The following is a 13774-nucleotide window of genomic DNA, read 5'->3' on the forward strand; positions in this document are numbered from 1 at the left end:
TCAAGGCTATGGTTTTTCCAGTAGTCATGTATGGATGTGAGAGTTGGACTATAAAGAAAGCTGAGCACCAAAGAATTGATGCTTTTGAACTGTGGTGTTGGAGAAGACTCTTGAGAGTCCCTTGGACTGCAAGGAGATCCAACCAGTCCATCCTAAAGGAGATCAGTCCTGAGTGTTCATTGGAAGGACTGATGCTGAAGCTTAAACTCCAATACTTTGGCCACCTGATGCAGATACCTGACTCATTTGAAAAGACCCTGATGCTGGGAAAGATTGCGGGCATGAGGAGAAGGAGATGACAGAGGAGGAGATGGTTGGATGGCATCACCGACACAATGAACATGCGTTTGGGTGGACTCTGGGAGTTGGTGATGGACAGGGAGGCCTGGTGTGCTGCAGTTCATGGAGTCGCAAAGAGTCAGACACGACTGAGCAACTGAACTGAACTGAACTGAAAGGCATTTGATGTGCTTAACGAGGTAATTCAGCTGGGACAGTGGACACTTAAACAAACATCACTCGTCCTGTGTAATGAGTATTAGAAAGGGTGAGATTTAGGAGATGATGGTCAACCCAACCTGCAAGTTTTTCCCAGGGAAGAAACATATAAACCAATCACATGACAAAAGATGAGCAAAGCAGCAGGAGAGAGAGAATGCTGTGATGGGGAAAGGTGTGTGTTCTAGACACAGAGAATTATCTGTGCAACAGCCACAGACCGTGTGAGTATGGCTCATTGCAGGACTAAAAGGAGTTCAAAGTGTTTGGAACGTAGAGTAAGAGACAGAAGGTGATGGAAGATGACTTGAGAGGTAGCCCAAGCTCATGAAGATGGCCTTTTAAGCCACCTGGATGCCGGGGTGCCAGTGAGAGATCAGGGTCGCAGAGGCTAGGACAGTTGCCATGGACACAAAGGGAAGCAGAGAGATGGCGACATGCTTCAGAGGTGGGGTTAAGCAAGTGGGGAACTGCAGTTGGAAAGGAAAGAGGGACCAAGGATGATATCTAGAGTCCTCAACCAGGTGTGTGGCTTGTTGCAGAGCTGGCTAAGCTGGGAGACACAAGAGAACAAGGGGAGGACGTGTTGAGATGGAGAGTCTCATGAGAGAACCTCATGAGGGATGCCAAGTAAGCCTTGCTATATGTGGTCTTGTTCTTGATGTTTAGTTGCTCAGTCGTGTCCAACTCTTTGCAGCCCCATGGGCAATAGCCCGCCAGGCTCCTCTGTCCATGGGATGTCCCAGGCAAAAATACTGGAGTCGGTTGCCATGTCCTTCTCCAATATGTGGCCTGGAGCTCTGCAAACAGATTGAAGTTAGAGCTAGAGACTCAAGAACCATCACAGAGAGAACAGTAGAAACCCTCACAATAAACATATCTGTGTGCGGAGTGGAGGGGAAGGAAACTTCCAAGGAGAAAAAACAGAAGGAAAGAGCAGTCACGGGAACAGATGCTCAACCATGAGACCCCACGGCCAACGTGGAGGGCAGATGGAAGAAAGACAGGGTGGTCAGCTGTGCGCTGCACTGTGGGCAGGTCCCAAAGCCCACAAAGTTCTTATGAACCCTGTCTTTCCCAGGAGCCTCCCTCCTGGAGATCCCAGTCCCCATTAAAAACATGAATAAAGGAAGTCCCTCCAGTGCAGGATTTACCAGGAATCCTGCACATTGTATAACACACAGATGGGCCGTGTGGAAAGCCTCAGATGGTGATTCCGACCGTACGATGCACTCCCTTGTTAAAATAACTCCTTTGATGTTACCCTCGTCTCCTTTTCATCTGCTCTTTCTCTGTCCCTTGTTAATGACAAGTTTCAGAAACTCTGTCCAGAACCCTGAGCCTTCCCCCTGTGTGTGCCCTACAGGCTCACCCTGAGACCACGGTGACCTTTGGTCACACCTTGCCTCCTCCCCTCGCCCCCAACCGGAGGAATCAGGGCCTCGGGCAGGCTTCCAATGCCCCTGGCTCCACAGACCTCAAGCCTCGTGAAAGAAGGCAGAACTGAGCCTGGGATGGGGCACAAGAAGAGAAACACATCAACCTCTGAGTTGTGTATTCCTCTTCTTGACATGGGACAGGATTCAAATTTGTTCCTTAAACCTCTGATTCACGGCCAGATTCCACTGTACTGAGGAGAACACACACCTCCCTCTCCTGTGATCGGTTTAAAAAGAGACTGTTTTATGTCCTGAAATATAAGACATCACATTTATCAAAAAAAGAAGAAAGTTTACAAAATCTTCCTGGCTGTGTCCAGGGGTATGTTGCAGCTGTTTGGGGATGTGATCTGGTGCTTCTAGAAAGAATAGAGACCAGGAGACATTTTGACAGTGGACCTATTAATCCATCTGCTCTGTCCATCCCAGACGTTACTTGGGAAAGAATCTGACACCTGAGAAAAACAGCATTTACCCTTTTTTTCTCTCTCCCTCTCTTTCATACACACACACACACACACACACACACACACATTCATCTCCATGAATGATAAAAGCCATTTTCTATTTACTTCATGGGATACTGGAGATGAGTTTGAGATAAAATTATAGTGAAGCTGGGATGTACTGTGGTGTGTTTCAGGATCTAAAGTCCATTTTGCACAAACACAGGTGTGTGTGTGTGTGTGAGTGTGTGTGTGGGTGTGTGAGTGTGGTGAGGGAGATGAGGACAGCCCCCATCAAGGGACTCAGGAAATAAGTAGCACAGGATTGGCTCCTGCCCTGCCGCCAGACACATCTGAAGTCATGCCAGAAGGAGCTGCCAATGAGCATTATTCTGAGTCCCGTTGTGTTGAAAACCACCTGCCTCCCCTCTGGAAAGCCTGTCACAATGTCAGGCCCAGGCAGCCTGGGGCTGCCTGGCCAGACCACACAGCTTCAGTTTCATTTCTCATCATGTCCTCACTGGCTACAGAGTTGTCCCCAGTTTGGCTGCCTTCATTGAAAGCACTTCATTTGTACACCTCCAGGGACACGCTTCTGTTTGGATGGTGCCTAGACAGAGCTGGCCTTCCGTGGGGGCCCTGACCGGGGCCCCTACAAAATTTAGGGGTAACAAGAGAGAAATCTGGAAGCTGAAGATGCTTATCTGAGGTCCCAAAGGGCAGGTGTACAGTATTCATGGAAACACCTAGTATCTGTGCCAGCCTTGTGGAGATCCATGGGGTTAAGAGGCAAGAACATCGCTCTAAGTCAATGTCTCCCAAGCAAAGGACAAGCTCCACTTGCAGTTCATAGCATGTTTTTGGAAGGTCTCTAGACTTGGTCTTGGGCTTCCCTGGTGGCTCAGATGGTAAAGCGTCTGCCTGCAATGCAGGAGACCCGGGTTCGATCCCTGGGTTGGGAAGATCCCCTGGAGAAGGAAATGGCAACCCACTCCAGTACTCTTGCCTGGAAAATTCCATGGACTGAGGAGCCTGGTACGCTACAGTCCATGGGGTCACGAAAAGTCGGACACGACTGAGCAACTTCACTTTCACTTTCACTAGACTTGGTCTTACATCTCCTTAGAGGACCTGGGAGAATTATTCCCTTTACTGCTCTCAACCTATCCCTCTGATTGCATGCCTGGAGAAAACCCCAGTCCACCCATGGTATGTTGTTAATAGCTCCACGGCATTTGAGTGACTTCCTTTTCAATAAAGAGAATGCAGATCTTACACTAAGATCAATGATTAATAATGGATCATTTTTATTGTATTTCTTTCTACTGTTATTTGCTATTCAGGGTGACTGATAGGATTAGTTTTCCATTTTCAGAAATGAGATGGACTTAAAAAGTGAATTGGTTTAGAGGAAATTAATATGCAAATAGCTGTTTAGGTAAATGTGAGTGAAAGTCACTCAGTCATGTTCCACTCTTTGTGTCTAGTTAAATAATGGAAAACAATTTAGAAGTTGCTGACAGTGACTAAAGATTGGCAAACAATCTAATAAAGAAGCCCGCTGGGCTGTTTGACTTGAGACGCCACCAGAATTGTAGTGGCGGTGCTTTTTACAATACACAAGCATGCACGCATGCACACACAGGGAATCTAAGGAGAACACTGCATTCTCAGAGAGATAGACAAGTTAGAGCCAAGTACCTGGCTTACTAACAAAGGTCAGTTCAATAGTCTTTAACATTTTAAAATTTTCTTTGGACAAATCTAGAAAATCGCTTTCAGAAGTAGACAATGAATGTAAAAGATGATCAATCTTACATGTATAATCATATTTTTTACCAAATATTCTTATCCGGTATGATCACCTACTTAACTCCTCAGACTTGCTTTTGTTTTTTAAAAATCAAGTCTGGCCTCTAAGATTAATATTAATCTCCCTGAAGGAAAAACAAAAATTGGATGCAGGTATCTGAAAGTACCTAAGAGCCACCATGAGCCACAAGTCTTTGGTCCCAGAATAGAAGAGAAAAAAGTCATCCTGAGTCCTGACAAGGTCTCTTCCCTGGACTTGAAACACTCAGACAGCATCACTTGTAAACACAAAAGCCAGTGACACTCGGGAACACCTTGGCTGCCTGTAACGCCCAAAAATGGCTCTTCCTTTCTCAGTTGCCCATGTTTTCTCTTTTCTAGAAAGCAGAGTATATAAGCAAGATGTATTTTTACATACCCATGTATCTTTCTAGAATAACTTCCCCAAGGTTTTACAGTGAGTATTTTGTAATGCCTAGATTTAAAACCAGATCTGTTGACAAAAATCTCTATCCTACAGAGATGCACTGCCTCCATCAAAGAATTAAAGACCATTAGATCCAGTTTTTATAATTTATAATATTCCCTCCTCATCATCAGGCTCAGCTGTCATTTCTCTTTTGCCTATTAGAGACCCCCATTTTTTCCTTGCTTTACCTTATGTTTCTCAACTCTGTCATATACAAGGATACAGCCAGGTGCATGAACTTTGGGTTGGATGAGTCTAATCCACTGAGAGTGGGCTCTGGGTGGAGTGTGGAAGACCTATTAGCCAAAATCACGGTGACTGCAGGTGAACAAATTCAAATCACAATCTGTAGAATTACTGAGAACTTTGCTTTCCTTGTGGCTCAGCTGGTAAAGAATCCGCCTACGATGCAGGAGACCTGCATTCGGTCCCTGGGTTGGGAAGATCCCCTGGAGAAGGGAAAGGCTACCCACTCCAGTATTCTGGCCTGGAGAATTCCATGGACTACAGTCCTTGGGGTCACAGAGTCGGACACAACTGAGCTACTTTTACTTTCACTTTGAAGATAATAGACTGTAAGGCTTGGTGGAAGAAATTTTGCTCTACATCCCTGAATTCAGCCTCCTGATTAGGCTATGCAGCTGCTGCTGCTGCTGCTAAGTCGCTTCAGTCGTGTCCGACTCTGTGTGACCCCATAGACAGCAGTCTTCCAGGCTCCTCCACCCCTGGGATTCTCCAGGCAAGAACACTGGAGTGGGTTGCCATTTCCTTCTCCAACGCATAAAAGTGAAAAGTGATTAGGCTATATGTGTCCATTAACATACTAGAGATGATTAGATAGCATCACTGACTCAATGGACATGAATCTGAGCAACTCTGGGAGATAGTGAAGGATGAGGAGCCTGGCGTGCTGCAGTCCATGGGGTCACAAACAGTCAGACACAACTTAGGGACTGAACAGCAACAGACTAAGAACTAAAATGAGGACAAAATCTTCTGAAATAGAAGTGACTTGTCTTGGAATCAGCAGTGACCAGTTTCATTGACTAGAGGAGAGGTTCATAGAATGCTAGAGCTGAAATGACAATACCTTAGAGATTATTACATTATTACATACTAAATATATATTACATTATGAATTGTTAAATCCTTTTCATCAAGAGATGAGGACAGTGAGACATAGGAAGTGACTAGCTCACAGCTCTACGAATTACTATGCAAATACCACCAATTAAAGGGTGGCATATTAAACACACATCAAGCATAAGGAAGAAAATTTAGTCTGCAAGGAAAGCAGCCATGTGTAGGTTTCATCTGTCATGGAACTGATGGAATTGATGGTTGGGGAACATCCACACACTGTCCAAACACATGGCTGATTTCTTTCCTCTCTTACACTCTGAAAGGACTTCTGGATGCAGAGTGGATGGGCTAAGTGGTAGAACAGATGCCCGGGAAAGAAAAAACGGGCATCTCACACCCACAAGCTGTATCTAATGCCATCCCATGTACTGGAAAGACAGGTGTTTTCCCCAGATGTTTGGAGGGTAGCAGTGGTGGACAGGCTGGTCTCACAGCTTCAAAGGGGCACATCTTTTTCCAGTCTGTCTATGTCCTGGATGTTGGTCCGTAACAAATGTGTTCTCTCTGAGATGCTAAGCTCCTAGAGCACAGGCACCATGTGTCCCACTGGCACTACTTGATGACTATCACGGAATGACTGTCAATCAGAAAGCTGAGACCCAGGCATCATTTCAGAGGGTTGAGCTTCTCAAGACTGATGATTTCCTGACTGAGGACCGGAGGCTAGCTGAAGCAGACAGAGATGCCGGTCAATGTTCTCCTCCATCTCCTCCAGGAAAGATCACCTGCACAAGTGCTCCCTGAGGCTGTCCCAGTGTGGGGACAGAAAAACAGCCTGACTGATGGTGGGTGATGGTGAGACCCATTCTGAGCACTGGGACGGCACAGTGTTCTGATCGAATATGCAGGATTCTCATTAAAAAGGGTTTTCTTTCCAGATAACTTTGGTTTTCTCCATTATAATTTTAGCTCTCTGTGTTTCTGAGAAAGACCAAAGAATAGCTTCCTCTGGGAACCTTTCAGGCAGTCGCTGCTCCTATAGAAGAAGTGACCAGGGTTGCTTTTCATGGAGAAAGGAGTTGGAACATATATATTTGCTAATGGTCCCAATCAGCTCAAGGAACCTAGGGCTCAGCGACCCTTAAGCAGACTGAGAGAGGTTCTGGGCTCCTGCCATGACCCTGGCATGCCCCAGGTCCCATCATGGGACCACCACAACTTCTCCTTTAAGCCACACGAGAGTTAGGAAGTGTTCTGATAAATCTGTCTGTTGTTTGTTTAGAGAAGATATCCACACCCAGGGGAAACTGTTTCTTTAAATGGCAGACCAACTGGTTACACGTGACAGTCACAGCCTTCTTTCAAGACACAGACACAGCTGCCTGCTTATGAAGCCTTCCTTGACGGCTCTGAAATGCCTGGCCTTCACTTGTCTGAATTCTGACAGAGTCAAACTACACAGAGAACATGCAGTCACACACAGTCTATTCTGCCTCCCAAACTAAAAACACTCATCTCTGAGAAGATAAGGACCGTTGCATATATATTTTTATTGCATATAAATCTTTTTTTTTTTTTTTTTTAAGACCGCAGATCTTCTTTTTAAAACATTTATTTGGCTGCGCTGGGCTTTAGTTGCAGCATGCAGGATCTAGTTCCCTGACCAGGGATCAAACCCAGACCCCCTGCATTGGGAGCATGGAGTCCTAGCCACTGGACCACCAGGGAAGTCTCAAACATTTTGTGTATAGGTTAAACCAAGAGGCTCGTGTTACAGACTGACTGTGTCCCCTCCAGAATCCATATGATGAAGTCCTAACTGGCAATGTGATGGTATTAGGAGGTGGGGCCTTTGAGAGTTAATTCAGTTTAGATGGAGCTTCCCTGGTGGCTCAGGCAGCGAAGAATCTGCCTGAAGTGCAGGAGACCTGGGTTCAATCCCTGGGTCGGGACGATCCCCTGGAGAATGGAATGGTTACTCCAGTATTCTTGTCTGGAGAATCCCATGGACAGAGGAGCCCGGTGGACTGCAGTCCATGGGATCACAAAGAGACAGACACGTCTAACTAACAGCAACTAACACTTTCACTTACTCGGTTTAGATTAGGCCATGAGGGTGGGGTCCTGTGATGGGATTAGTGCCCTTATAAGAAGAAGGTGCCAGAGCTCTCTTTCTCTCCATATACATACAGAGAATGGGTCACATGAGTTTACATGGGATGGCAGTCCTCATCAGAACCAAACTTGCAGGCACCTTAATCTTGAACTTCATGGCCTCCAGGACTCTGAGAAATAAATGTCTGCACTAAGCCACCCAGGCAATGTTATTCTGTTACAGCAACTCAAGCTGATGAAGACAGCTGGGAAGGCTCAGACTGCAGTTTTTGTGGGTTTAGCTCTGTGATATCCAATTCTCATTTTTCACTCTGAGCCATCTGAGCTGAGAGATGGAGGCAGTAGCATTCCCTGCAAGCCCTCCTGCAGTGTGGACAGTGTTGTTCCTGGTCCTGTAGCTCTGGACTCAAAAGTGGATGCAACAGGGGAAGATCTACCTTCAGGCAGAGAAAATGTGGCTCTCTCTGCCTTTTGTTTTTATGGCTTTTTTTTTTTTTTTTTTTTGGTGTAAAGAAATCTGTTTCAGGGGATATTTTCAGCTAGCCTGGCATCAGAGAGCCAGGGAATGACAGAGAAAATTGGGATCTCTGTTCCTCTCTATCCCTCAAATCATATTCTGTTCATATTGTTCTCAAATTCCTTTGCTGCTTACTCTAGTCAGAGTGGACTCCAAGGTCTGCCACTGAGACCCCAGCTCAATGACATGAACAAATATAGCTGGAAAGAAAGGGATTAAACCAGTTTCTTTACTGCAGGACTTCTCAGAACCATTCAAATAATATGCAGAGTAAATCTCCAAGAGGGAGACAGAGCAAGTGGCAGCATCTTCACTTAACCTTAAGGGGACTGTCTGGCGAATGCATCCCAGAATGGATATAATCTTGCAGGTTTGCAAAGAACTCCAAGTCTGGTACAAACTGTATCCAGTCCTTCTAAACAGGATTGGCTCAGCCTATAAGAGTCACCCCAATTTTCTCTGTCATTCCCTGGCTCTCTGATGCCAGGCTAGCTGAAAATATCCCCTGAAACAGATTTCTTTACACCAAAAAAATAAAAAGCCATAAAAACAAAAGGCAGAGAGAGCCACATTTTCTCTGCCTGAAGGTAGATCTTCACCTGTTGCATCCACTTTTGAGTCCAGTGGCTGTGGGTCTGTGTTTATTTTCATGACTATCTCAGTGCAAAACCTAACGAAAGAAGGACTTGTATGACATCTGTATAAAACCATGTGGGAGGGGAAGGGAGAGAATCCACAGGAAAATCCAGCCTGTGTTTCACCAGCTATGCATCCTTCCCCTCTGAAGACCATGTGTGCTACAGTTCCTTAGAGATTTTTCTAAATGATTACATTGGGGCTCAATCTTTCATATTCACCCATCTACTATAGTTCTTTTTAATTTGGGGGAACTCAGTTCCCCAACCAGGGATTGAACCCGAGCCTCCTGCAGTGGAAGCATGGAGTCTTAATCACTGGACCACCAGGGAAGTACCATCCACCATACTGAAAGGCTCTTTTACTTGCTCACTGGGAGGGCACAGCATTAAAAGCATGATGCACTTTGAAGTCAGAGATATCTGACTCTCAGCTCTGTCACTGTTATCGGTACTAATTGTTGTTTAGTCGCTCAGTCATGTTCGACTCTTTACGATCCCATGGACTGTAGCCAGTTAGGCTCCTCTGTCCATGGGATTCTCCAGGCAAGAATACCGGAATGGGTTTCCTTCTCCAGGGGATCTTCCCAACCCAGGGATTGAATCCACATCTCCTGCATTGCAGGCAGATTCTTTACCACTGAGTCATCAGGGAAGCACGTGCTTAATCCTGCTGAGGCTCCAACATCCCAAATCAGATTGGCAAACAAAACATGCAGGAGGGGTACTACGTCATGGGGAAGCTATTGGAGAATGGACAGAGGAGTGCTTCCTAGGTGACTCAGTGGTAAAGAATCCACCCGCCAATGCAGGAGACGCAAGACACATGGGTTCTAACCTTGGGTCATGAAGATCCCCTGGAGTGAAAAATGGCAACCAACTCCAGTATTCTTGCCTGGGAAATCCCATGGACAGAGGAGACTGGCGGGGCTACAGTCTATGGGGTTGCAAAGAAGTTGGACACAACAGAGCGACTGAGCATGCACAGACAGAGAAGTGAACAGCCACCCTATCTTAGAAGAGCAGAGGCCCTGAGATCTTTCTGGAAGTCTGACTCTGCCAGGCTTGGCCCTGGCAGCCAGGAGAGGGATGAGCAGAGCTCTTTACTCACGGGACTCCGATCTCAAAGATGTTGTTCTGGATCAACTGCTTCCCCAACATGATGATGCTGAGTTGGATGCACAGCTCCATGAGGCAGCCCCCGGGGGCGCACTGCAGGATGAGAAGATGCAAGAAGGGACATCAGACAGGCAAGGGCATGAGCTAAGCCAAGCTGCAGTGCGGATATAAGCATGGGTGGGGCCGGGGTGGGAGGGGCACCTACGAGACACCAGCCAGGCAGGAAAAACCAGCGGCTATACTTGCCTCTTCCATTCGGTAACCATCAAACACATAAACATAGCTTCCGGGTCTACCGACAAACCTGGAAGGGAGAAGTGTGGGAAGAGTTAGGAAAAGAGAGAGGAAGTCAGGGCTGCCCAAGGGTGTGTCTCCCCAGTGGACCAGTCACTGCCCAATGTCCTCCTAGAAAGAACTGGCCAGGGCGATGCTACTCCTCTGGGAAGGAGTTCACACCAGTTATCAGCTAACAATCACCTATAACACCAGGGGTCACCTTTGACTCGGTCACATCCCAGGGCAGAGGGGTTGAGGCCAGGTGTGGTGTGGAGTTGAGTCAGTCGTGTGTGTGTGTGTGTGTGTGATCATTTCAGAGCCTAAACACAACAAAGTTTGGATTGTCTTAGCAGGTGCATGCGTGCTAAGTTGCTTCAGTCGTGTCCAACTCTCTGTGACCCTGTGGACCACGATCCACCAGGCTCCTCTGTTCATGGGATTTCCCAGCCAAGTGGGCTGCCATGCCCTTTTTGTCTTTAAGTGTACTGTCCTGCACTTCCTCCCTCAACTGACTTCTATAACTATCCATTGGGATGGACATGTACACACTGCTATATTTTAAATGGATAATCAACAGGAACATACTGTATAGCACAGGGAACTCTGCTCAATGCTATGTGGCAGTCTGGAGGGGAGGGGAGTTTGGGGGAGAATGGATACATGCATATGTATAGCTGAGTCCCTTTGCTGTTCACCTGAAACTGTCACATTGCTCATTAATCAGCTATACTCCAATACAAAATAAAATGTATTTTTAAAAAAAAGAATTGAGTTCTGACTGCAATTCCTCCACAAGGGCTTCTGATTTCCCAGGAAATGAAGGCCAAGATGGACTAAAACTGCAAGTGGAGATTCTTGCGACCAGAAACAAAAAATTCAGGCTTCTTACTGAAAATACTCAAAGGAATGGAAGAAGCCCGTCTCATTCCTCTTCTAAGATCTAAGGGTTTAATATTAGGGAATAAGAAGATTGAGCAGGGAGGTGGAGAGGTACCAGCCAACCACGGAACCAGACAGGCCAATAGAAGAATCCTACTTTCTTGAAATGTTATCCGCTCACCCATCTCCTGAAATCTTGCTCGTCTATTGGAGGCTCAGTTGACTTCCCCTCTTGGTGCAGTCTTCCTGTCTCTGTTCATAATTAAGTGTTCCCCTAACACTTTCTTTCCACCTCTTCTTACAGCACTTACTGCAGACTTCAGTGTGCTGTTGCCAGGACTCTCTCTCTCAGTACACTACAAGTTTATCTAAGGGTCAGAGCCCTACGGGTTTTTTTCCTGGAATATCGTATGTATGCAAGTTTCTATTTATATTAAAGCTAGACATAAATCACCAAAGAAGTATATAATCATTAACATGGAGAACCTCTCTGCTACTATAATTTCATGAGCCTCAAGTGCAGAGGTCCTGAGAAGGAGTAGTGGTTTGGGTCACAAACACATGTATAGGAAATTATAAAGTGTGCATGATGACAGTCCTGCCATCACTGCCTGCTTGATGAGCTCTCAGTTCTAAGGAAGCTTCCTGACTTAGCTGATGCCTAAGGGGAAATCCTGGAGGTTCCTAGCTGATCTGACCACTAATGATACTTATCAGAAGTGATTTATACCCAGAATTATTATATAATAAAGAATATGACTGGTCGTTGTCCTTGGTCCCTGGGAAGACTCTCTAAATCCTTGGAATTTCCTGATAGGAGTGTCTTTGTAATTCTTGGTGGGCCCCTGGGAATAGACCTAAGTTTATGCTAATGAGGTAATTCTTTTTCTTTTTAAGATTTTTAAAATTGGAGTATAACCGCTTTCCAATGTTGTGCTAGTTTCTGCTGTACAACAGCATGAACCAGCTATATGTATACATGTATCCCCTCCCTTCTGAGCCTTCCTCCCACCCCAACCCACATCCCACCCCTCTAGGTCATCACAGAGCCCTGAGCTAAGCTCCCTGTATTACACAGCATCTTCCCACTAACTATGAAAATATATTTACACATGATAGTCTATATATGTCAAAGCTACTCTCTCAATTCATGCCCCACCCTTTCCTTCCCCATCGTGTCCACAAGTCCTTTCTCTATATCTGCATCCCTATTCCTGACCTGCAAATAAGATCTGTACCATTTTTCTAGATTCCATACATATGCATGAATATATGATATTTGTTTTTCTATTTCTGACTTAACTTCACTCTGTATGACACTCTAGGCTCATCCACATCACTACAACTGATCTAATTTTGTTCCTTTTTATGACTATTATTCCACTGTATATATGTACCACAATTCTTAATCTATTCATTCAGGATCATGGAGGCCAATGCCAGAAAGACCAACCACATGATTAATGAGTTGGGGCTTTGAGCCAAGTAAAGGCAGCCTGACCTCAGGTGAGAGAGAGGGACTGGGAGACTAAGTTCAATTACATGAGCCATGATTCATTCAATGATGCCTGGATAATGGGATCCCAATAAAGACTCCGGACACTGAAGCCTGGATGAGCGGTTGGTGGTACACGTTGATGTGCCAGGAAGCCGACATCCTGAGGACATGTAAGCTTCTTTCCAGGATGCTCCTAGGCCTTGCCTTATGTGTCTCCCATTTGCCAGTTCAGACTTGTAACCCTTTGCTGTAATAACACTGTAACTTTAGGGACAGCACATCCCAAGCTCTATTTAGCCGTTCCAGTGAATTATCAAACCCTAGGGGTCAGTGGTTGTAGCCAGTTGGGCAGAACCATCAGTGACCTGAGAGTCCCAGAGCTTGCAGTAGTGTCTGAAGTGAGGGCAGTCTTGTGGGAGACTGTATCCTAATCTATGAAGTCCACATTGGCCTGGGTAGATAGCATCAGACCTGCATTGCAAGACCCAAGAATCACTGGCTGGACATGAAATTTTCTCCTGCCATGTCCTCAACTTGAGAGACACACATTCCTCTAGGATTAACCCTTCAGAGCCAGAGCCAAATAACTGCAGATTTCCCCATGTTATCAGAGTCTGAAGATGCTAATCCAACATGATTAGTGCAGTCAGGTGGCAACGCGAGTGGGACCGGGGCTGAAGATATAAACTGACAATGGGGACAGGCTGGCCCTAGTGGAGGACTGTCTTTGTGACCAATTGCCCTTCTGCATATGGCACCAAGGTACTCACCTTCCCTTGAAAAAAGCCACATAGAAGATGGGTGAGTAGGCATTGACAAACTTCAGTAAGAAAGCCTTGAGGATCAGGCGCTCTTCAAATGTCTGCTCTGTTTTTGGAACCTCTGAAAGGGAAGATCAAAGCTGATCAGACAGACTTCTCACCTCCTTACAGTGGTGACCCTGTGACACGAGCCGTTATCTGTCCGTTTACTCCTCCGGAGTAGAAAC

At 45.9% G+C, this 13774-nt stretch overlaps 1 protein-coding gene and 1 non-coding gene across 2 annotated transcripts in view; one reads left to right on the forward strand and one right to left on the reverse strand.

The window, feature by feature from the left end:
• The window catches only part of ANO2 (anoctamin 2), a 328569-nt gene that overhangs the window by 43752 nt on the left and 271043 nt on the right, over positions 1-13774 (reverse strand). The window contains exons 16-18 of the mRNA XM_044941951.2: positions 13557-13668; positions 10380-10437; positions 10126-10226 (exon numbers count right to left, since the gene is read on the reverse strand). Coding sequence (XP_044797886.2) covers positions 10126-10226; positions 10380-10437; positions 13557-13668 — 271 coding nt within the window. The remainder of the gene's footprint in view (positions 1-10125; positions 10227-10379; positions 10438-13556; positions 13669-13774) is intronic.
• On the forward strand, positions 3274-3345 carry TRNAC-GCA. Its single transcript has one exon. It is a non-coding gene; the product is annotated as a tRNA-Cys (tRNA).

Source organism: Bubalus bubalis, chromosome 4 (genome assembly GCF_019923935.1).
Source record: "Bubalus bubalis isolate 160015118507 breed Murrah chromosome 4, NDDB_SH_1, whole genome shotgun sequence".
In the NCBI taxonomy this organism is placed as follows: domain Eukaryota; kingdom Metazoa; phylum Chordata; class Mammalia; order Artiodactyla; family Bovidae; genus Bubalus; species Bubalus bubalis.